We start from the raw sequence: 19543 nt of genomic DNA on the forward strand, positions 1-19543 counted from the left end.
CATAACATTTCACAGATCAAGTTCTCTCTCACCACTTCGTCCGTTCCCAGCGGTTGTTGTACTTTTGATTCAGAGCATACAGTTTGACTTGTTCGCCGTCCTATCTCAAACAAGCAAAAAACATAGAGTCACTTAACATGCTGTTGCTGCAACGATGTATATTAATTAAAAGCGTACCTTGATGTCTTGCCATGGGTGCGGGTTGGTCTTGTGGTCCCTGTAATGCATAGAATCTTGTATAAGCCGAGCTGATCCACAGAGAGCAAGATCTTGCATATTTATAAGTTACCATGCCACATCGGGAGCCTTTGCTGCATGAGTGCCAACGTATGCGGCGCCTGTCAATGCACCGCCGACAATGACAAAGAGCGGAATGACTTCGGGTTTGATGGATGTCTTCAAAAAGTGAGCTAGGCCAGACATATTTCTTTACGGGAGATGACTATTAAGCGTTATTATGTTTGTGTTGCCGTAGTAACGGCCCTGGCTTTATATATAGAGGCCTCAGGGCAGCACCCGAGCAGAATTCGTTGCTGGATCACACCACCTTTTTCTATCCATCGACTGATTTTTTCCGTGCGTATTTTTCCCTTTTTCTGCAGTTGCAGTGGCGTGACAAATACAACCCAAATTTTCCAGCCACAAACCATGGTACGTTTTGCAAGCCAGTAGCAAGTAATGGATCAACTAGTAAGCACACTCTTTAGTAACTGCGAATAGATCATTGTACAAACTGTCCCCAAGAAGCACTCAACCAAGCTGAACGAACGAACGATTTATTTTCTCTTTTTGTGAATCAGAGTTGTTGTCGGAGAACTTCCCTCCAATGAGAGCAAGAATATTCCGGCTTCCGCCTACCCCATCCACCGTTCAGTTTCGATACCAATAGAGTAGGTGGAAAAGTAAACCGGTAATATGTAGAAATAGTCCTTGGATATCTGGGCGCGACTTGCATTGTTGCTGGTGGCACATTGCTGAGCCACCCGATCCAGCAGAGACAACATCCGTGGCAACATGCTGATAGCGAGTGAAACCGCGTCCTTTGTGACAAGTTTAAAGGTATATCCCTCCAACGTCTCATGCTTTTCGTGAGTTACAACGTAAAAAAGATCGAGACTGTAGAGAATCTTGTACTGGTACACCATTTTTGTTCTGAAAATTTAAATTCGAATAGAAAAAGAAAATGCCAATGCCTCAAGCAAAACTTTTGAGTAGCAAGATAAGATCAAGATTTGTATAATTGATGGTTTTCCTGATAATCTTATGTACTAAAGGGGAATCAACCTTGAGCTGTTTACGAAAATATATCAAAAGAATTGATATTGCTGTTCGTTCTTCATGGCTCTGCCATATTCAAACAGGATATCCTCAACGTATCGACCAGTGCTCTCAAGTTTCCAGTTATGGCTCGTGGATGCTCAAAATCATGTCGTGAACCATAAATGTGGTCCTTTTATATTTGTCGTAAAATTCGTACGCATCGCGATTAGTCTCAAATGCACGTACGAGCAGCTGTTTGCAAGCTGGTTAATTGATAATAGGAATAGTAAGTCCTTGAACATAAACTTACCTTTGATATTTTCGGTTTGCGATTTGACTTATGGCGGTTTATTCGTGCAACATGACCCTACGCACGGCATCTGTGTTCTTATCCTTCAGATCCTCGTCTGCTACAAATGCTTGTCGTTTGGGTATACCGCAGCCTTTGCAGGAGAACCGCATTTGGTGCCGGAAGCAGCCCGGGACAGTCGAGGCAGATCCGGTACAGTATACAACATCCTGTCCATTTTCCTTCATGAATAGCCTTCTAAGACTTTGCAGTTTGTTCGTTTCATGAAAAGCTCTTGTGTTCTTCCTTCATGCTACATGGTCGAATTCGCCAACTTCGTTGCGATTGTTGTACAAGTCATATGCGGCGTAGTCATTGTCGAAATGAATGTGCATTCAGCTACTTGCAAGTCGATCCAGTGGTAAGAACAGAAAAGTTGCAGAAAGAAGAGGGATGACGTGGTGCTTTTATTTCTCAGATTACAATGAACGAAAGAAGCTGTCAAGTGATTCCTTTGTTGCCCTTTCTAAGCAAGCTTTTTGGGATGTTTTCATGTCTACGACATCCTTCCTCATCTTCATTCCTGAAATCAACTTGCCTATTATGGTTCAGGTCGCTTGATCCCGGACCCACGTGGGACAAATCTTTATACGCGAATCGGTTTTATTGTGGAGCGGATGGGCTTAGCCAGTTCTGTGGAACCAAGTCGCTTTTCCAATCTCTCTTGCGCCGCAGCCACGTCGTCATTGAATAATACGTATTTCGCGTAGCCATGATCGAAGAATAACATTGTAATTTTTCTTCACATGATCCGCTGAAGCATCGATTATCAAGCAAACGGATTATTAAGTAAACGAGACGTTGTACAATGCTTTGGACTTTGCCACATTTTGAATCACCCATTTAGTATAAATGGACCGTACGCATAAACGCTTTGATGCTTCGCATTATTTCTCATCTTCTTCTTTCCGTATCCTTTTTTACACATGTCGTCTCGCAAGTACTGGAGCGAAAATCCTGGTCTAAACCGTCCCGAGCCGGATTATTATCCATCATTGGATGTTGTGACAGTTGATGCATGCTGGATGTACCTTTCCATGCTAAAGGCATTCCACAAAGAGGTCACATCCTTGCAAGGTTCTGAGGAAAAGCTCAACGTTTACCTGGCCATGGTACCTTTCAGCACGGGATTTTACACCGCATTTACGAAAGTGACGGCATACCTCTTGGTGAGTCTACTTCGCATCGACTACAAATGCTCAAATAACCTCAATTCATTATATCGGACTCTTATACTTTTTGTCTACATTGCAAGACGTCGCATTGATGAGACATGCACATAGACTGAGCCCATTTAGATACTTCGAAGATGCGAATTACAACATTTCAAAAGTATATAGTTGGCCTAAGGATAATATCTTGTACGAACAAAGAGTGAGTGCAAAATTATTCGACCATTTACAAAAATAATAGTACTGGTCTGGCTCACGGTATATCTGTATTAGTATCCCACTCAATACTACAGCAGCTCTTACTTTCAGTACGATAATCATTCGGATAAACAATCCTAGATTTACCTTTCGTTTTGGATACCAGGTCCATCGAGAGCTATTATCAAAAGCGCAGATACATAGAATGTCCAAAATGTAAACATTATGTCGGTGCATCGTGGCAAGTATTCATCACAAAGAGTGTTTTTTCTTTTTTCACCAGCAGCATACATACTTATCCTCTCATACGTTGCTTTTACCTGATGCCAATCATGCTAGGCTCGACTACGCCAGCTAAAGAATGGATCCTAACGTATCAACCCGCTGCGAGAAATGCCAGTACACGTTCTCGGTGGATACATGTGGCTACGCCAATTATCCCAAACGTTGCTGTGCAAAGGTCTGGCTCGATCGACGTGGGTTGCCAAAGGATCCCAAAGTGCTTGAACAAGAAGACGAGATGCTAAAGAAGATATAACTCTCTAATTTTGACATTATCCGCGACTTTACCGACCTTGAAAAGAGGCTTACCGAGCAAGAAGAAAACGATAGCAATCGCTACCAGGATTTCACTAAAAGCAAGTATTAATTAAAATGCTACATGGTATTCCAGTTATCAGTCTGCTAACACATTGGGGACAGATATTTTAAACATTATCAAAGCTTCCTACGTTGGCAATCCATATGAATTCTCTGCTGATCTCATTTAAGCAGTGAAGCGACAGTTCAAGTTTGTACACTCAGTCCTGTCAGTGGATTGGAAGGGTGACGAGGGAATCGTCCGAGGCGTTAGGCGATATCGCGATTTCTTACGTATCATTGTAATGAATCCTGGTTTGGTAGCAGTACCTACCATTGAAATAGGTGAATATTTCAGCAGCTCAAAGATTTACCTTTCACTGATACGAAACTCGAAATCTATGTAGATTTGGCTTGGCATACACACATGTTGTATCCGGACATATATCGAGCATTCTGCCTAAAGCATACTGGGAAAGTCATCAACCATGATGACAGCATCCCTGATTCCAAGCTGGAGGATTATGCAAAGCAAACAAACCGGGCATGGTACAATGAAAATATCCCTTATGGTATCGACGATGTGGAGGTCGATGAGACCATGCCTACTCTTGTCAAAGCGCGGAAAAAGATCCAAGAGGCAACATTTGGCCCGCCTGCAAAATTTGAACCTGATTACTGTCATGGTACATACCTGCTTCCTGAGGAGACAAAGGAGACAATGTGAGATGTTTACAGGCAAGTGTAATAAGCACCTGCGCAACGAATATGATCCTTTCCGCGTTTATCTTTTCTAACACTGATGTTTTTATAAAGCCCAGTTCTGGCGGAAAGTGGAAATGTAAGGTTGTCTCAAGTCAGAGGTATCGTGGAAGCAGTGAATGTCGTCAGAAGGACTCTCAAATCAGTTAATGCGACGTAAGTGTTCAAAAAATCCGCCGCATATGTTGATGTGACGTTGTGTGACTAATTCTACAATTTCCAGACGAATCGCTGATGCCTCTAGCTACCACGATCGTGGTAAGTACCCGCTGCATACTACTATAGAGCTTTTATATCTCTATGTGACACTGCTTCTTAGGCAGTGCGCGAGAGAACCTGGTAGAAAGCAAAGGTTCCGTAAGTCTTGCAACTTGGAGCATATTGATATAAGTATCCAAAACAGAATCTCTTATAATACGCTTGCTAGCTGGAAGAGCAAGCAGAGCTAGCCAAGGATCTGGAGAAAATCGGTTACGGCTATATTGGGTGTGCTTGGCAATTTCTACGTTAGATCTCTCCACATCGTTAGACTTACAGTGATTTGAATACAGAACGGTTAATTGTGGAGGTACTATCCACTTTCTATTCATGATCATGTGGATCGTTTCCCAATCTACTGACAATTATGCTAAACACGTTAGCTTCTATTGAACGCCTAGACAACCCCGTTGCAATGTAGTGACAAATTTTTTACTTTTCTAATTACAGTAATATTATTCTTGGTTTCTAATCATCCACTCTCGAAAAGTTATGGTAGGAGGAGTCCTTACCAAAATAAATACCAAGTATGAAGTCTCGCCAGGCTCGATTTTAGACTGCCTGACAATACCACCTTGTGTTCCTCCTCGTCCTCAGCTGCCACCATTGCCAGCGAGATGCAAGTATCATACTCAAGTTTTGAACCATTAGGAGCACTCTTCTCTAACTGCATCTGTCGTAATACAGATAAACCACTTCCAAAATATCAGCCTGTGCAAAATGTCTATTCATCCGAGTATAAAGGTCAGTCTTGCCTCGCTGGTTTCCACGTGTTGTCACGAGACACTCATTGTCTTTTCTCTGAAGGAATTTGGATACACGACGGACAGGGGTGGTTGGGTTCCACTTGGCTACGAGGTCTCGTACACCTCCATGACATACGGCAGCAGCAGCGGCGGTGGTGGTGGAGGAGGATGTGAAGGAGGAAGTAGCGGTGGAGGTTGTGGCGGTGGCAGCTGCGGCGGTGGAGGTTGTGGAGGTGGTTGTGGAGGTTGCGGAGGTAAGTTATACATCACAATTGACTCCTCCAAGCAGCGTCAACTAATCTGGATATCTTCAAGGCTCCTAAACCGCCATACTTTCCAAGAAAACTTTGGCCCGAATTTACCCTCTAACCAGCTATCCTCTCCTACTGACCTGCATGTATGCATTTAGTACTGCTATGAGAATGTCTGCTATCAACATTAATCATCTTGCTGTCTATTTAGGAGCCAATTTAAGCAAAGCAGCATACAGACTTTCCCTGTAATTTGATGTACAATCAACGACAGATAATATAACGAGAAGTTTCTAAACAGCACGAAACCCTTTTAAAACTGTTAACTTTTTTCCTCTTTTGTGATTGGCTGGAATATTACCTCTGATCAATAAGTACCGTTGGTTGGACTCATATTCATTCGAAACACCAGCAAACCGCTTATATACATCAACTCTTGCTGTGAAGCTCGTTCTTGTACCGGAAACCGTATATTTTCTAATTCAGGGAGGCACAGAGAAGAATGAAAGTTGGCAATAAGCGGAAGCATTTCTATCCGCAAAAGGAGTATTTGTGGGACGACCTTGACTTTGATGATGATATAAGCGACAATGCAAGTGAGGAAGAATACCAGAATAAATAATTATTAAAGCTTAGAAGAATGTAGGATATGCAGGGTTTTGACTCTAGTATAAATAATTTCTAGATTCAGCTTGTTTTCGGCCATTCATCAACGTTCTACCCGAACGGTCTTTGCACTAGCATTGTGTAAGCGCAAATGGGGGAAAAAGGAAAGCCGACACGTAAATGTAAATGGTAATGCATTCAGCAATATTCATGTACAACGTCCAAAACAGAAATGTTAAACTGAGCAATGTCTTGTGCAAAACCTTGGTACATAGTTTCGTCGTTAATTACCATTGTTGCCGTAAGTTTACTTTTCAGGAAATAGGCAAGCAAAGAAAGGAGTATAGTGAGCTGTAGCAAAGAAGAAACAGCAGCGGCGGGCCGGCTTGATACCGATCAATTTTTTTTCTTGCATTATCTATTGATAAGGACCCATTGACAAGTTCTTATCTTTAAAACCTAAAAAGGAAAAGTTCGTACAGGTTCACGGCAGAGCGTAACATACATACAGAGAAAGGAACCCTCGGTTCCTGGAACGCTTTATCTGACCGCTTTCGGGTCTTGTTCCTGATTTGCTTTTACTACGTTCAAACAATGCAGATAAACAATCATCAAGTAAATCGCGCATCCGTTCGCTGCTAACCGTGCTGTTCTACTGAGCCCCAATTCTTCCCCTCTCTCAGATATATATCAGCAAGCTCGTTGGCGTACAAACGAATACGCTTACAGTTTTCACGTGGAGATGGAATGTAAGAAGAAAATCAACGTTCTGTCTGCTTCTTTACGGTGAGAGGGGGAAGTTTGTTTACCCGGAATGAAAAAGCGGAGCAGACTCGGCGTCAAACCCGCTTTCCTGCGAAATACTTGCTTACGCAACATCAAGAAAAGTAAAAGCCCGGGATATGCTCAATGGGGACACTTGATTTTCGCGTCACAGAAGGATGCGGGAATTGTTACCACTATCTCGATTGGGCTTATCATTATTTGCTTTCTAAATTGAGCAGTGTCCGTTGGTACGCCTTCCTGTAGGTGTCGATAAAAATTGCGGTGCTACCATCAGCAGCAACAGGAAAAGGAAAAAGGAAATAAAAAGATCTACAAGATGAGCAAAAAAGAAAAAAAAAAGGGCGTATCTATCAGGATCGAAGGGTTCACGAAAGCTTATCTGGAACGAGGTCATTTGTTTTTGCTTGTCGCCTGGGAAACCCAAAGCTTCAGGTTGTAATTTCTGTTTGCTGCTGTCGTTATCTTATCGTATGTCTCTTTGTGCCTTTCTGTCTCTCCCCACACGCACAAGCTTGAATGATAACACCATTTCCCACCCCCGCTCCTCCCCCCAAGTTTGGTTATCAGCTTGGGGCACCGGAACGTTGCCATGGAAATATTATCTTTGTGAATTGTTGTAATCTTCAACTACTTGTCTTGTGCTCCTTTCTCTCTTTCCCGTTACCACTTCTCACTCTATCTAGCTCTCCATACACCCACGCATACACGTACGCATTTGACTTGCTTCATACTTTTTTCTTTCCTTACTCTTTCTTTTCATATCAAATTCCAGAAAATAAATGGATTCAGACAGAAGAAGCAGCAGCAACATCTTCGTTGAGCCTCCAAGATACTTGGAGAGACAGCATCAAGATCGCCAGCAGCAACATTCCACACAGTCAACTCTAGACGAGCACCAACGTGGTTCTTTCGAAAGACGAGATAGCCAAGAAAAGCCAAAAACAACAACGAATAAGAGATCTTCCATGGACGACTACGATGATGACTGCTGTCGCTCGTCTTCCGGTGGAGTAACAACCAGCTACCGTTCTTCTGTGAGTCAGTCCACACCTGTGAACGCCGGAGAAGGAGTAGGAGGCACACGATGGAACGCACCAGTCATCCAGTGTTTCAACTGCCAGACGACAACGACGCCCTTGTGGCGACGAGACGAAGAGGGCAATACTATCTGCAATGCATGCGGTCTGTACTTTAAGCTACACAACGTACACCGACCTATTTCGATGAAACGGACAGTCATCAAGCGACGGAAACGTTTCAGCGCAAGCAACAATGCTTACAATAATGAGTGGCAAGAAAGAAATAACTCATGCAGACACAACGGCCATCACCAACAACCATCATCGTCGTCTGTATCCACTTACAGCAGCGCAGCACCGGACACTAACGCTGGCCAGATGTCAGGGAAGAACAGCGACGGCGGTGGTGATGGTAATGGATATTTCCACTACCATTGTCGTCAACAGCAACAGAGCGCTCTCCGGAGCACATCTTACTCAAGACATCATCTCAGCGACGACGGCGATTTAAATGATATTTCCCTGCAAACACGTCGACGAAGCTCTAGCGAAAGCAACGCAGCAGCGTGCCCAACGATAGCAGGCGGCGGCGACGCTTCCAGTCCTCTGAGGTCCGTCACAACAGCGTTGACCACGCTGGTACTTGAACCTGACAAGTTCCGGCGGGCGCTTGTGCAGCGTCGCGAGGAATTGCATGCAGAACTTTCAACAATTGACACTATGCTTTCTGCCATCTCACCCGAAAATACCAATTATCACAACCACCACCACCATATTCTTCATCATTCGTCGTCGCCACCGTCCTCGCCTCCATCATCATCATCCTCGTCCGCTCTCATTGAAAGAATAGCACAGTTGTTTACTACCCGCGAAGAACAGCAACAACAGCCGTTGTTGTTACCGCCCTTATACCCTCCTAATACACCGGCAGCAACTGGTCATTCTTCTCGTAGTCCCGAGAGCCACTCATCGTCGTCGGCCTTCAGCAGAACATCCTTGGCTACAGGACTGTTGCATAAACAGCAGCAGTTGGATAGTCGCAGGTCGTCCAACCAATTTGATCCGTTACCGCCTTCGCTCCCGCGCATGTATTCTCCTTCGTCTCCTGCAATATAGAAGAAACGCTCTAGATGACCTCCAATCAATTCTATATGTGTATGTATATTCTGGAAGTAGAAAAAAGAATGGTTCCTTTCCTTTCCTCTTTCGGTTTCATCTGGTTGCCATTTTGAAAGATTAGACAAAATGCACGTCGCGTCAGGGGTCGTTGTAGAGTGAGATAACGGAATATCCAGATATGGGTTGCAAAGATAAGCATTTTATGCATGGGAAAAAATGCAAGAAAAGGAATAAAGGGATAAACATGTATCTTTAAATACATAGGAGAGTGAAGGGAAACAAAGGGAGACAGAGAGAGAGGGAGGGAGCGCGTCTGTGCTGTGTGTGCGTGCGTGTATTGTAGATTGTATGTACATCCAGAAACAAAGAGAAAATGAGAGATTCTCTTTGATACTAGCTGTACATCGTAAAAGTACAGTTCTCTTTTTTTTCTCTATGAAGAAGATGCATCTTCCCTGTTCAAAAGCGAGTCGACTCGTTCCGAGATCTGTAACCCCGAAGCATTTAGTTATTTTCCTTTCCCTCCTTTTCTTATCATTCAAATCTTGCTTTACCTGTTGTATGTCAGGACGTGACTTGGGGTCCACCTGAAGCATCCATGAGATCAAGTCTTGGAATTCCTTTGAGTATCGGTTATCGGAAGGAAACTTGAACTGGCCATTCAGGACTGCCAATGCAATGGAACCACCCTGATCATTTAGACTGACTTCAAACGGTGATTGCCCATACGCCATGGCGTACAAAGTGCATCCCAGAGACCATATATCCACTTTCTCGTCGAGTACAGTTTCTGTCTTTACGTCAAACAATTCGGGGGCCCGGTATGGCATAGAGCAATGCTCTGCTGCGATATCCTACGCACACGTATTGTAAGTTATCATAATTCCACGTCTTTCATATGTCCGCTATACCTGCTGCTTCAATGCTTCCTGACGACTGTGAATTTCAATCCGTGCTTGGCAAGCAGATCCAAAGTCCATAAGGATAGATTTTCCATCGTCTGTGACCATAATGTTCCTAACATGAATGTGAGTACCTTGCAAGAGTTTTCGAGCTCCCTCTTAACTTACCCTGGCTTGATATCTCTGTGAGCCCAGGGTATAATATCATCCTCTTTTCCTGGCGGATGGGTCTCGATAGATGAGGACTGTTCTTGGTGGGTTTGTCCACTGAGAAGCGGGGCTGTATCTTGCCGATGAACATCATCTTCACCGCCTGTGATGGGATTCTTTGTCGGATACTGGCGTCGTCCACCGCCAGGTCTTTTGTAAGTATGCATATATTGTATAGCCGAACACACTCCACGGAATAATGTCAGCATTTGATTCTCTGTGAAATGTTTCTGGTCCAAATGGTTCCGATTAATGGCATCTTGCAAGTTTCCGCGCTATACACAGCATTATTTAGACACAGTTTGCCTCATTGTCACCGGTCTGCCATGTTTTCCAGTTTACCTTGTAGTAAGGTAGCAAAATATAGATGGTCGTGCTGCCATCACTCTCTTCAATGGTTGCTGTGTCCTATCGGTTATGCCACGCTTAAAACATTTGTCTCTCACGCATTGCAGTTTAGATATTTACGAGCATGCGTATAATATTTTCGTGTTCAAAAAGCTTGTACACTTCGACTTCGCGTTTCGCCACCTCGGCTTCTTCTGTGCCCAACGTACACCGGATCTTTTTTAACGCATACAGGTTTCCGGAACCGTCCTCTGCAAGGTATACAAAGGAAAAACCGCTAATAAAGTCAGTCAATACGGTGCTCTTTGGCTGCTGTTATAGCTGTGCAGTTGCCGTTTACCCTTCGCCTAGCATCTTGACTATGCGGTAGGCACGACCATTGATGCTAAGGTTCGCTTCCGGCAGACAGCACCCAATGGCAGCAAACACGGTGTCCAAAAAGCCGCCCAGGAATGACATTGTAGTGCTGGGATGCTTTTACTACAATTGATGTTGGCAGAGATGGGCGCCGCGGTTCCTGCGGTCTTCAAAGACGACGATGACAAAACGAGCCCAGCCCCATTTGCCATAAACTGTCAAAAAAATGATAAACATGGCAGCAAAGTATTTATAGACATGATACATATATATGTGCTTTATATGCTATTTGACTTAAGAAAAGATGGAAAGGAATGCATACAAGATGATGGACGATGGTATAAAAAAAGAGAAGGAGGAGAAGAAGAAGAAGAAGAAGGGGGCCACTTTACATTTTATGGTTCTATTGATCATGCAACTTCTTCAGGTGATTGCGCTCGCTCGTTCTCGTGTGCATATTCTGGCCGATACTTTGCGGTAAAATCGTTCTCCTTGGCCCATTCATCTCCAATTCGTTTCTCGGCTCGACGTCCATAAATAGCAGCTAGGATGGAAAGAGGGACCATGACAGCAATGACAGCGTTGGAGATGATATTGTTGACATCGACTATTCTAGAAGTCTCCATGTCGCTCTTGATCATAACGACGCTGGCAACGAGTTCGGCAATGAGAATGATACCCCAAGCAGCCGTCTGTGTGTACATGCTGATACGGAAATATCGAACCACGTCCCATTGGAATTCGACCACGTTTTGCCGCCGAACATTGCCTTCTCGGTCGATCCACACGTATTCTGCTTCAGAGAACATGCTTTGCGCCATGATATACGTCAAGGGACGGTTGACAAACCATTTGGTCTTGATTGGAACGAGTGTGATAAGGAAGAGCCCGCCAACGACAGCTGCGACAGCCGAGTCACGGAGAATGGCAGCTCTAGCATCGCCTGCACATTGTTGTTGTTATTTGTCAGCATCTTCTTGTCTGTTTCCTGTATTTTTTGCCCTCTATAGACTTACCAGTGACGAGTGACACGACTCCCGAGAGGATAAACGACAATGCAAGAACGATACCAAGTCCGTCGATGACTCGTTTCCAGATAAGCTTGTAGAGCACCCACAAGACGGGCGGGACACCAGCGATGATCAGGGAATACAGTAAACCTATGCGGTCCCTGAGGCCATAGTAGAGAGCGAGCGGAACACCAATATCGAAGGCCAGCATGATAGCCAGTATTGCCAGCTGTTTCACCAAGTATCTGCCTGGCTGTGGGATCGGATCACCTGGAAGAAAGCGCTCAAATTTCTCCTCCTGCTGTTGTTGCTGTTGTCCTTGGAGTCGATTGTCGTTTCCTTGATCCTCGTTAATCTTGACGGTTGAGGATGGTGAGTCTTGTTGCTGCTGCTTAACTTGCTTCTTGAAGAAAACCATGGTTGATGCTTGAGCTGTAATCTCCTACAGTGCGCTTGCATCTCTTGCTTTTATTAAACTGCACCTCGGTCTGTTCCGGACCAAAAAGGAAGGTGCGTACTCCCTACTGCGGCTCCGCTTTTGACTGAGCAGTGACGCTGTGTAACCCATCGAAGCAAACAATGGAAATCATTGATGAGGCTCAGCAGACCAATGTCCTTTTTTGAATGCAAAAACCCAAGCAGCAGCATACTATAGGTGGATTATGAGCTCATCAGTACCGGTGCTTTGCATGGCATTGATACATAATAGGCAAATCAAAAGTTCTGTTAATCCACAGATCAATACATACACTCACAAATTAGCAGTGGTCGAGAAGTTTTAAGTAACCAACACTATAGATAGACGGTGCTAGATTGAGCGTGCTTCAACCCTTGTCGGGATGTATTTGACGCACCTGCCGGGACAAAGCGCAATCCTACTTTAACGATGTTTCTACTTTGCGTCACTTAGTATGATGTATGCTCTGATCTTCTTAAGAAATGAGACAAGAACGACGTTGCGAAGATCCAGGAAAATAATTTCATCAAGAAGAGAGACATGACGATGGTAGGTGTTCATTTTGAAGGATCAATTATCACAGATGATGCCATATGTTGAGCTGTTCAATGCGAATGCAGGCATGCAATCAAGGCGGCCTGAAAAAAATGCAAAAAGTCCGAAGAGCATGGAGCAAATCGAAGCGAAGGGAATACAGCTATATATCAAACGCAATTTAACAGCAAACATCCGTTTATTGCTGTTTAAAAAAATGCACCGACGATTATGAAGAAGCGATGTACTATGAGCGGAACATTTCCAACATACAGCGATAATTCACAGAGGAGTGCTCGTTGGTTGCTCTGTTTGCAGTAGTATGGAGTTCGTTTTTCCAAACTTGACCATCTATCCAGCATCGATTGCTTTCTTTAGGGTCCGTATTGACATCTCAAGAACCAAACAATTTACCCGGAATTCCTTTAGATGTCCTTGCAGCTGGAGTTGGCCGGCCGATTCTTCTATGAGTGTGACGGGACCCCTTAACTCAGGAGGAGCTGACATGTCCCTCTGTCTCGGATATCAAGAGTGTGTGCACTTCGTGAGCAAGATACCATTGGTCTTCGTTGTGTTTCTCGATCGTGTCCAAAGAGGTGTATGAGAGCTTTAGAAATCACGGTCGTAATCTTGTATCGGCACTTCTCTCGGTCGTTTATTGTTCTTTGATATGAATAATATGCCTTGTAGCAGCTAAGGCGATGATGACTTGCTGTGAGTTCTCCGCGGGATTTCTGCGCAAAGTTACAACGTGCTTTATCACTCCAATCGCTCGCTCCATTGCAAATGCCGCTTATAATGGCAGAGGGCGCATATACTGCATGTATTTGTAGAGTTGAGGAAGAGAATGTTGTGATACTGTGAGGACTTCTGAGTCAATTTCCTTCGTCTTCAAGATGTCGAAGGCATCCGACCAAGAAGAGCCGACCTCTTTACATCCTCATATGGAAGGCCTATGTCTTGATGTGAGGTCAACCGAGTAGTTGCAGACTATCTAAAGGTATCAATAGGAGCGCCTCTTGCTCAATTTTATCAGTCTCGTTGTTACCGCTCCCGCACGCCAAGAAGACAACGATGCCCTCGGAGATGCGGCTTGGAATGACATGGAGGTGAAACCGACTTCATATACTGAACGACCTGCGAGTCCGCATCATCCGCTACAACGTTTTACCTCACTTTTAACTTTGAATGGACCCATATCGTTGCATGTACCATTGTAGCGATCTGGAAAACCTACCGGCGTTTCGCTTTTGATAGCCTTCCATCGCTGAATAAACTTTATGCATAAAAAGAGTGTATGTATTCACTATATTAAGTGCAACCGTACCTTTTTTAATACTTTACTGTGCGTGTGTAATATTCGAAAGAACAGGAAAGTTTTATTTTGTGTGCATGCCCACCCTACTCGTCTACTGTATTTATGGGGAAAGGATAAGCTAGGCCTTGCTTCTTCGGCGTTACAAAAAGGGACAGGTTGCTGGGGACGTCGATCTCGAGCGTGGGACGACGGTCCATTTTCAGACCTGTAGCACAAAATCAACCAATTCGTGGAGCTTGAATATATTGTATGACAAAAGATAGAAGAAATGAAATTCCTAGAAAATAGCAGCAGTGACGACGGCCCAGCAGCAACTGCGACGGGTGGGGAAGAGCTTATTCGTTCGTGAACTTTACGCTCGTGCTTACGACTCTTTTGTGTTGCGCGCCGTCGCTGTAACATGCGCGACCGGAAAGGATCCCGAAACATGCACCTGCAGCATCTACAATGTAGACATGGACGGACGCGGAAAGAAAAAACCCAACTAAACTAAAATGTCGATTCCACAGCGACGGATTCTGGTACTACCACTAAAAAAGAGTGACAGAAGAAAAGGTTTGCTTCCCAGGATCAAATATTCCGGTTGCGCCCTCCTACTCCTCTTTCTTTTCTCTTTTTCTGAATATGTACATCTTGTACAATATATATTTATGGATCCTTCACAACACACAAACGTAGCTTATCAAGAGTTTAGTGGAGGCATCATCGTCACCAGCTACGCTATTTCAACTATCGGCGCCATGACGGCACTCGAACTTTTAACTCGACGAACACACATTAAAGGTTTATATAACTGGTCAGCGCAGTGAAATAATCCGCAGTGAACTTTTTACAATGCTGACTTGTGTCCATCACGTTTAGGTTTCTGTTAACAGCGGCTGCAACAGCGATGGCGTGTGTAGGGATATGGGCAATGCATTACATCGGCAACAATAGCTTGACATTATCCTTTGATGGGGACGACCAAGGGTCCCACCAGCTATCGTACAGCGCGGGATACACGTTTGCCAGCCTAGTAGTGGCCATTGCATGCATGTTTCTTGCATGTACGTTTGTCGGCATCACCGAAGAAGCGCAACTTGTTAGAACCATTCCAAGCGGCATCTTTGCTGGGGTATATAATAAGAAATTTTAGCCGATTTAACAACTATAGACTTTTATAACTAACGTATATATGCATCCTGTCAGGGTGGGATTGGCCTGATGCACTATCTTGGTAAGGTTCAAGTTCGTGTCTCGCGCGAGGAACCGATTATTAATGACGATATTGGAAACCAGGGCAATTTGCCATTGACTTTTTCACTGTCCGGTACACCACTGCCTTTGTCGTTGCCGCGATCGTTATTGCCTGCGTAGCAGTAACTGCAGCGCTCTTTATATTCTTTAAGCTGCGGGAAAACTGGGCAAACCAGTGGTACAAACGCTTAGTTGCGCCATGCTGATGGCCGGAGCAGTGTGCGGTAAGCAGGAAAAATATGCAGTGAATGATGATGAGTGTGCCTCTGACAAGAACCGCCGCGTGACCCAGGTATGCACTACACTGCCATGTGCGGCACTGATTACCTACTTCCGTCGCCAGATGCAGCTCCTCCTGTACCAGCTCTGAGCACTGGCGCCATTGTTGGCATTGTCGCCGGAGTTGTGCTCTGTGCATGCGCCGTTCTGTTGTACACAGCCCTTCGAGGCAGTGTCACAAACATGGCTCCACTCAAGGAAAAAAAGAAAGCTCATCGACGACTCCTTGCGAATGCCGTGTTTTTCGACCAATCCAACAGGGTGCTAGTGCGCGTGGACGGCGTGTTGCCCCTTAAATTAGCAGTTGAAGACTTGCTGGCCGATGAGAAAAAAAAACCAAAAATAGTGCTACCAAAACAAGTACACGCATGGTTGCTCAACGAGGGCCCCTTGCAGTATCAGCATCACAACAATGAATTTTCAGTGCAGCACCCGCTGTTCCATTGACTCTTCGACGCGACAATGCATGGCGGCATCGCAGACATGCGGTACAACGATCTCCTTGTACAACTATACCTCGATGCAGCGCAGCGCTTGGCAGCCGATCTCAAGCTATCCTCCATCGACGAGCTTGGCACTTTATCAGATTCGATTATATGCTCTCATGCTGCTAACGCCTCCGCTCCAAAGTTACTGAAAGTAAACCTATGTGGATCTAATGGAGTGAAACGCAAACCGAGCCGGTCAAATCAATTGCTCGCGAGAAATTCGTCTCACGCGATGGAAATTGGGTTCAGCGCACAGCGGACGCGTCAAAATACGACTGTGGTGGAGAACGCCGGCGGATTATCGCCAGTGAGCGACGACTATGAAAAAGCAGTCGGCTGCGATCATCTTTCTAGAGAAAATTGCGACGACGTTCACTTGTTCTTTGTACGAAGATTGCAGAACAGCAGCAAAGACGCTGCCATTACCGAAAAGCTCTTATCGCATGGATTCAGGCTCACGGAACCTGTGTTTATTGCAAAAATTATGGGAAGCAAGCTACGCATTCCTGCGGAAACGATGCTTCAATATTTCAACGATATGCAGCGAATGGCACTCACATGCGAATCCATGGCACTGCCTATTGCAGTAGAGCAGGTCGACAGCAATGCATTTGATCCACAGCAACAAGAACAGTCTCCTCCTGCTGCTATAGAGAACGCACGTCCATTTACCAATGCTCAGCTACTAGGAGGGGTCCACGTGGGATTGCTGGCGCTTGTCAAAGACGACCGTTCCTACACGCACGACTCCTCTGTCATTGTCGACAAGAACTGAAGAAACTCGTTCCCGATTGTGCCGCTGCGGTCAGAAGACAGCACGCACATCTTGCAGCTCGGTCGTGAAGAACGTTCCTGCATCGATGGTTTACAATGGCCAGTCACTGCTTGATATATCAGCGTTGGTTGCCCGGTTGGATCACGAGGAGACGACCACCAAGCTCAGTGCAACCAGCAGTACTTCAGATTTGATAAAAGGACGACAACAACAGCAACCAAAAGACGAAAACCCTATGGATTACATGGTAACCTGCAGCTTATTTTCTTCGGCAACCATTTTGACAGGATTGCAGAACGCCCGCTCACGGCATTAACAGCTATCTCAACAAAGCAACCGAGTACGATGATTCGTGAAAGCACTCGGAGCCGCGTGTCGTGTCCTTATCCACGCATCCAGTTACGGATGCCTCATTGCATCATCCGCAAAACTCCACAGAGATGTATTGGAGATTGCTCCGTTTACGCTGATAATACCGGGTCCCTGTGAGTTGATATTGTTTCGCGCCGTTGTTACGATACCAGGCATATGCGAAGCCATCCAGCGCGACTTGGATGAACCGCTCCGATGCCTACCCTTGCCAGTTTTCAAAACTTGGGCATACTATGTCACGGATCAAGCTATGGAGTTGTATAGACGAATGTGCCACGAAGCACAGCAGCTGGAACATCGCTCTTCTACTTCTGATAATGACAATAACTACAGTAACAACAACGATGTCACACGGAAAATGGCTGCTGCTAAGAAGGAGCCGCACTACCCAGAAGCAGCCATGGAACTACCTGTCATGCTTAATCTTATGCCTACGCAAGCTCGATTTTTGTTGCTCGACCTTATGATAGAAGAAATGCTCTAACAATCAGCATACACCATCGGCCGCAACCGCCTGTTCCAAACTATGTATTCTCCCCTTCCTTTGCATATCATCAATTACTTGTATGTATATATATCCACTCCATCCCTCTCCCGCAGCATGTGTAGAAAAAAACTGTGTATAAATTCGTCCTTTTGTAATTGACAGACCGAGCGCTCGGGCGTGTACAGATGCTCTCTTTGAAGTAGTATGAGCGAGACTGAGGAAGACGGCAATGGCAGCTACGCTCGCTTCAATGATCACTGCGTGCCACATATACATCAGGTAAACAGGGTCATTTCCCATTGAATACTCAACATTGTTTCTTACTTGGCTAATTGTGTAAACAGCACACTTCTTGGGACTGTGGGCAAGTTGTTGCTACTGCGAGCAAGGATTTTCCACGATCGTTTGACTCACGATTGAATATATACATAGACTTGCGTGTGCAGTCATGGTGATACGCGGCAAGGGTATTCTCGACTGTACGCTTGAGCATCTCGCGGAACAGTGTGCGCTGGAGAGCATTTGGACAATTGATCTTGCATTCCTTTTACGAAACTATATACCCGACTTTACATTCTATACCAGTTATTTTGGAAGCCGCAAGGAGTACCAGGATAACAAATTCTACAAGGCAGCTTTTGACGAGGACGAACGACGGGTCAATAGATTGTTTGCGAGCGCAAAAAGCTGCTCGGTGCATATAGTTCGAATGTAAGAGGTTTTCTTTTTGTTTCGTTGAAGCCCACCTACGTACCATTATATTTTAGGGTCCTTCCTATCGATGATTACCGACGGTTTCTGTATTCTCAAAACTTTGTCATCATTGCACTGGTCAATGCAGCGCTCCTTCGTTGTTACATTTGTCAGGCAAGTCGGCGTATAAGCAGAAATGTATACACTCAGTTTTGTTGTTGTGCCTGAACAACCCCAAAATCCGGATCTTTCCCCTTCTGCGACTAACTGTTAGAGAATTTTTAGGAGCAACAAAACTGCATGACGTCGGTTTGTGGACAATTTGACTCGTTCTTGGATAGGTTTAGGGGCTACGACTATGCAGGTAACTAGAAGAATTTGACGTTAAGCGAGTCAACACAGGTTTCTAATGTACAAAGGTCACTACATTGTACTGGTTGGGTACGATGCCGTGCAAAACGCGTTTGCGTATCGTGATCCGGCCATCACGGATACGCTGTGCATGGTCTCGGCGGAGGATTTTGATCGTGCAAGGCAAGCGGAGGGAACCGATCATGACTGGTAGGTGACTACTGTCTCTATCTCACCTCAGGGGTGAATTTTTGTTTGACATTCACTGTGCATACGATTGCATATACTGATATGGTCGTTCTCGCACTGTAGCATTGTCGTCAAATTACGATGACAGAAAAGCGTTGTCTCCTTGAATAGCCCCCCTCCCACCGTCACATAGTGTGTGCAACCGTCCGTAGGAAAACAACTGGTGCCAAGACCACCAAGAGGAATAATTGCTCGCTCCGATATGGCGGGCGATGCGTGTCTGCAAAGAGGTCCTTGGTGCGTGGGTTGCCAGTGTCAATAGCTTCATCCTCGGAGCGGGTGGCAGCAGCAGTGATCCCACTTTAGAGCTGCCAATGGAATCGGGTCAATACAACGCAAAACGCTTTTAGGGTTTGCGCGGGGATTCAAAAG

General features: G+C 45.0%; 14 protein-coding genes across 14 annotated transcripts; 9 read left to right on the forward strand and 5 right to left on the reverse strand.

Moving 5' to 3' along the window:
- Nucleotides 1-28: 28 nt before the first annotated feature.
- VTP01DRAFT_10301 (uncharacterized protein) lies at nucleotides 29-423 on the reverse strand (the record flags this gene model as incomplete). The annotated part of the gene is made up of 3 exons (XM_069378649.1): nucleotides 29-100; nucleotides 178-217; nucleotides 290-423. The coding sequence occupies 3 exons, from the start codon at nucleotides 421-423 to the stop codon at nucleotides 29-31; spliced, it is 246 nt and encodes an 81-aa protein (XP_069239726.1).
- Nucleotides 424-1401: 978 nt separating this feature from the next.
- On the reverse strand, nucleotides 1402-1778 carry VTP01DRAFT_10302 (uncharacterized protein; the record flags this gene model as incomplete). The annotated part of the gene is made up of 3 exons (XM_069378650.1): nucleotides 1402-1512; nucleotides 1571-1627; nucleotides 1698-1778. The coding sequence occupies 3 exons, from the start codon at nucleotides 1776-1778 to the stop codon at nucleotides 1402-1404; spliced, it is 249 nt and encodes an 82-aa protein (XP_069239727.1).
- Nucleotides 1779-1866: 88 nt separating this feature from the next.
- Nucleotides 1867-3749, forward strand: VTP01DRAFT_10303 (uncharacterized protein; the record flags this gene model as incomplete). Its single annotated transcript, XM_069378651.1, has 6 exons — nucleotides 1867-1970; nucleotides 2762-2778; nucleotides 2865-2983; nucleotides 3055-3089; nucleotides 3592-3617; nucleotides 3682-3749. The coding sequence occupies 6 exons, from the start codon at nucleotides 1867-1869 to the stop codon at nucleotides 3747-3749; spliced, it is 369 nt and encodes a 122-aa protein (XP_069239728.1).
- A 114-nt stretch (nucleotides 3750-3863) lies between these two features.
- On the forward strand, nucleotides 3864-5798 carry VTP01DRAFT_10304 (uncharacterized protein; the record flags this gene model as incomplete). Its single annotated transcript, XM_069378652.1, has 12 exons — nucleotides 3864-3903; nucleotides 3966-4244; nucleotides 4287-4296; nucleotides 4375-4476; nucleotides 4544-4578; nucleotides 4640-4677; nucleotides 4748-4806; nucleotides 5176-5197; nucleotides 5266-5322; nucleotides 5386-5578; nucleotides 5666-5721; nucleotides 5787-5798. 12 exons carry the CDS (start codon nucleotides 3864-3866, stop codon nucleotides 5796-5798), a joined length of 903 nt encoding a protein of 300 aa, XP_069239729.1.
- Nucleotides 5799-7746: 1948 nt separating this feature from the next.
- VTP01DRAFT_10305 (uncharacterized protein) lies at nucleotides 7747-9102 on the forward strand (the record flags this gene model as incomplete). Its single annotated transcript, XM_069378653.1, has 1 exon — nucleotides 7747-9102. The coding sequence occupies one exon, from the start codon at nucleotides 7747-7749 to the stop codon at nucleotides 9100-9102; it is 1356 nt and encodes a 451-aa protein (XP_069239730.1).
- A 436-nt stretch (nucleotides 9103-9538) lies between these two features.
- On the reverse strand, nucleotides 9539-11024 carry VTP01DRAFT_10306 (uncharacterized protein; the record flags this gene model as incomplete). The annotated part of the gene is made up of 7 exons (XM_069378654.1): nucleotides 9539-9592; nucleotides 9660-9959; nucleotides 10017-10122; nucleotides 10176-10492; nucleotides 10560-10625; nucleotides 10686-10842; nucleotides 10906-11024. 7 exons carry the CDS (start codon nucleotides 11022-11024, stop codon nucleotides 9539-9541), a joined length of 1119 nt encoding a protein of 372 aa, XP_069239731.1.
- Nucleotides 11025-11332: 308 nt separating this feature from the next.
- VTP01DRAFT_10307 (uncharacterized protein) lies at nucleotides 11333-12350 on the reverse strand (the record flags this gene model as incomplete). The annotated part of the gene is made up of 2 exons (XM_069378655.1): nucleotides 11333-11865; nucleotides 11939-12350. The coding sequence occupies 2 exons, from the start codon at nucleotides 12348-12350 to the stop codon at nucleotides 11333-11335; spliced, it is 945 nt and encodes a 314-aa protein (XP_069239732.1).
- Nucleotides 12351-13894: 1544 nt separating this feature from the next.
- Nucleotides 13895-14438, reverse strand: VTP01DRAFT_10308 (uncharacterized protein; the record flags this gene model as incomplete). The annotated part of the gene is made up of 5 exons (XM_069378656.1): nucleotides 13895-13913; nucleotides 13972-14080; nucleotides 14161-14190; nucleotides 14251-14261; nucleotides 14329-14438. The coding sequence occupies 5 exons, from the start codon at nucleotides 14436-14438 to the stop codon at nucleotides 13895-13897; spliced, it is 279 nt and encodes a 92-aa protein (XP_069239733.1).
- Nucleotides 14439-14891: 453 nt separating this feature from the next.
- Nucleotides 14892-15683, forward strand: VTP01DRAFT_10309 (uncharacterized protein; the record flags this gene model as incomplete). Its single annotated transcript, XM_069378657.1, has 4 exons — nucleotides 14892-15037; nucleotides 15103-15355; nucleotides 15430-15457; nucleotides 15520-15683. The coding sequence occupies 4 exons, from the start codon at nucleotides 14892-14894 to the stop codon at nucleotides 15681-15683; spliced, it is 591 nt and encodes a 196-aa protein (XP_069239734.1).
- An 88-nt stretch (nucleotides 15684-15771) lies between these two features.
- On the forward strand, nucleotides 15772-16203 carry VTP01DRAFT_10310 (uncharacterized protein; the record flags this gene model as incomplete). The annotated part of the gene is made up of 1 exon (XM_069378659.1): nucleotides 15772-16203. The coding sequence occupies one exon, from the start codon at nucleotides 15772-15774 to the stop codon at nucleotides 16201-16203; it is 432 nt and encodes a 143-aa protein (XP_069239735.1).
- A 36-nt stretch (nucleotides 16204-16239) lies between these two features.
- Nucleotides 16240-17019, forward strand: VTP01DRAFT_10311 (uncharacterized protein; the record flags this gene model as incomplete). The annotated part of the gene is made up of 1 exon (XM_069378660.1): nucleotides 16240-17019. One exon carries the CDS (start codon nucleotides 16240-16242, stop codon nucleotides 17017-17019), a length of 780 nt encoding a protein of 259 aa, XP_069239736.1.
- Nucleotides 17020-17104: 85 nt separating this feature from the next.
- Nucleotides 17105-17335, forward strand: VTP01DRAFT_10312 (uncharacterized protein; the record flags this gene model as incomplete). The annotated part of the gene is made up of 1 exon (XM_069378661.1): nucleotides 17105-17335. One exon carries the CDS (start codon nucleotides 17105-17107, stop codon nucleotides 17333-17335), a length of 231 nt encoding a protein of 76 aa, XP_069239737.1.
- Nucleotides 17336-17364: 29 nt separating this feature from the next.
- VTP01DRAFT_10313 (uncharacterized protein) lies at nucleotides 17365-17875 on the forward strand (the record flags this gene model as incomplete). Its single annotated transcript, XM_069378662.1, has 2 exons — nucleotides 17365-17461; nucleotides 17544-17875. 2 exons carry the CDS (start codon nucleotides 17365-17367, stop codon nucleotides 17873-17875), a joined length of 429 nt encoding a protein of 142 aa, XP_069239738.1.
- Nucleotides 17876-18082: 207 nt separating this feature from the next.
- Nucleotides 18083-19256, forward strand: VTP01DRAFT_10314 (uncharacterized protein; the record flags this gene model as incomplete). Its single annotated transcript, XM_069378663.1, has 7 exons — nucleotides 18083-18157; nucleotides 18223-18242; nucleotides 18311-18589; nucleotides 18646-18745; nucleotides 18857-18935; nucleotides 18991-19132; nucleotides 19235-19256. 7 exons carry the CDS (start codon nucleotides 18083-18085, stop codon nucleotides 19254-19256), a joined length of 717 nt encoding a protein of 238 aa, XP_069239739.1.
- Nucleotides 19257-19543: the final 287 nt, after the last annotated feature.

The sequence above is a fragment of the Rhizomucor pusillus genome (assembly GCF_041956525.1).
Source record: "Rhizomucor pusillus strain CBS 183.67 unplaced genomic scaffold VTP01scaffold_8, whole genome shotgun sequence".
NCBI lineage: Eukaryota > Fungi > Mucoromycota > Mucoromycetes > Mucorales > Lichtheimiaceae > Rhizomucor > Rhizomucor pusillus.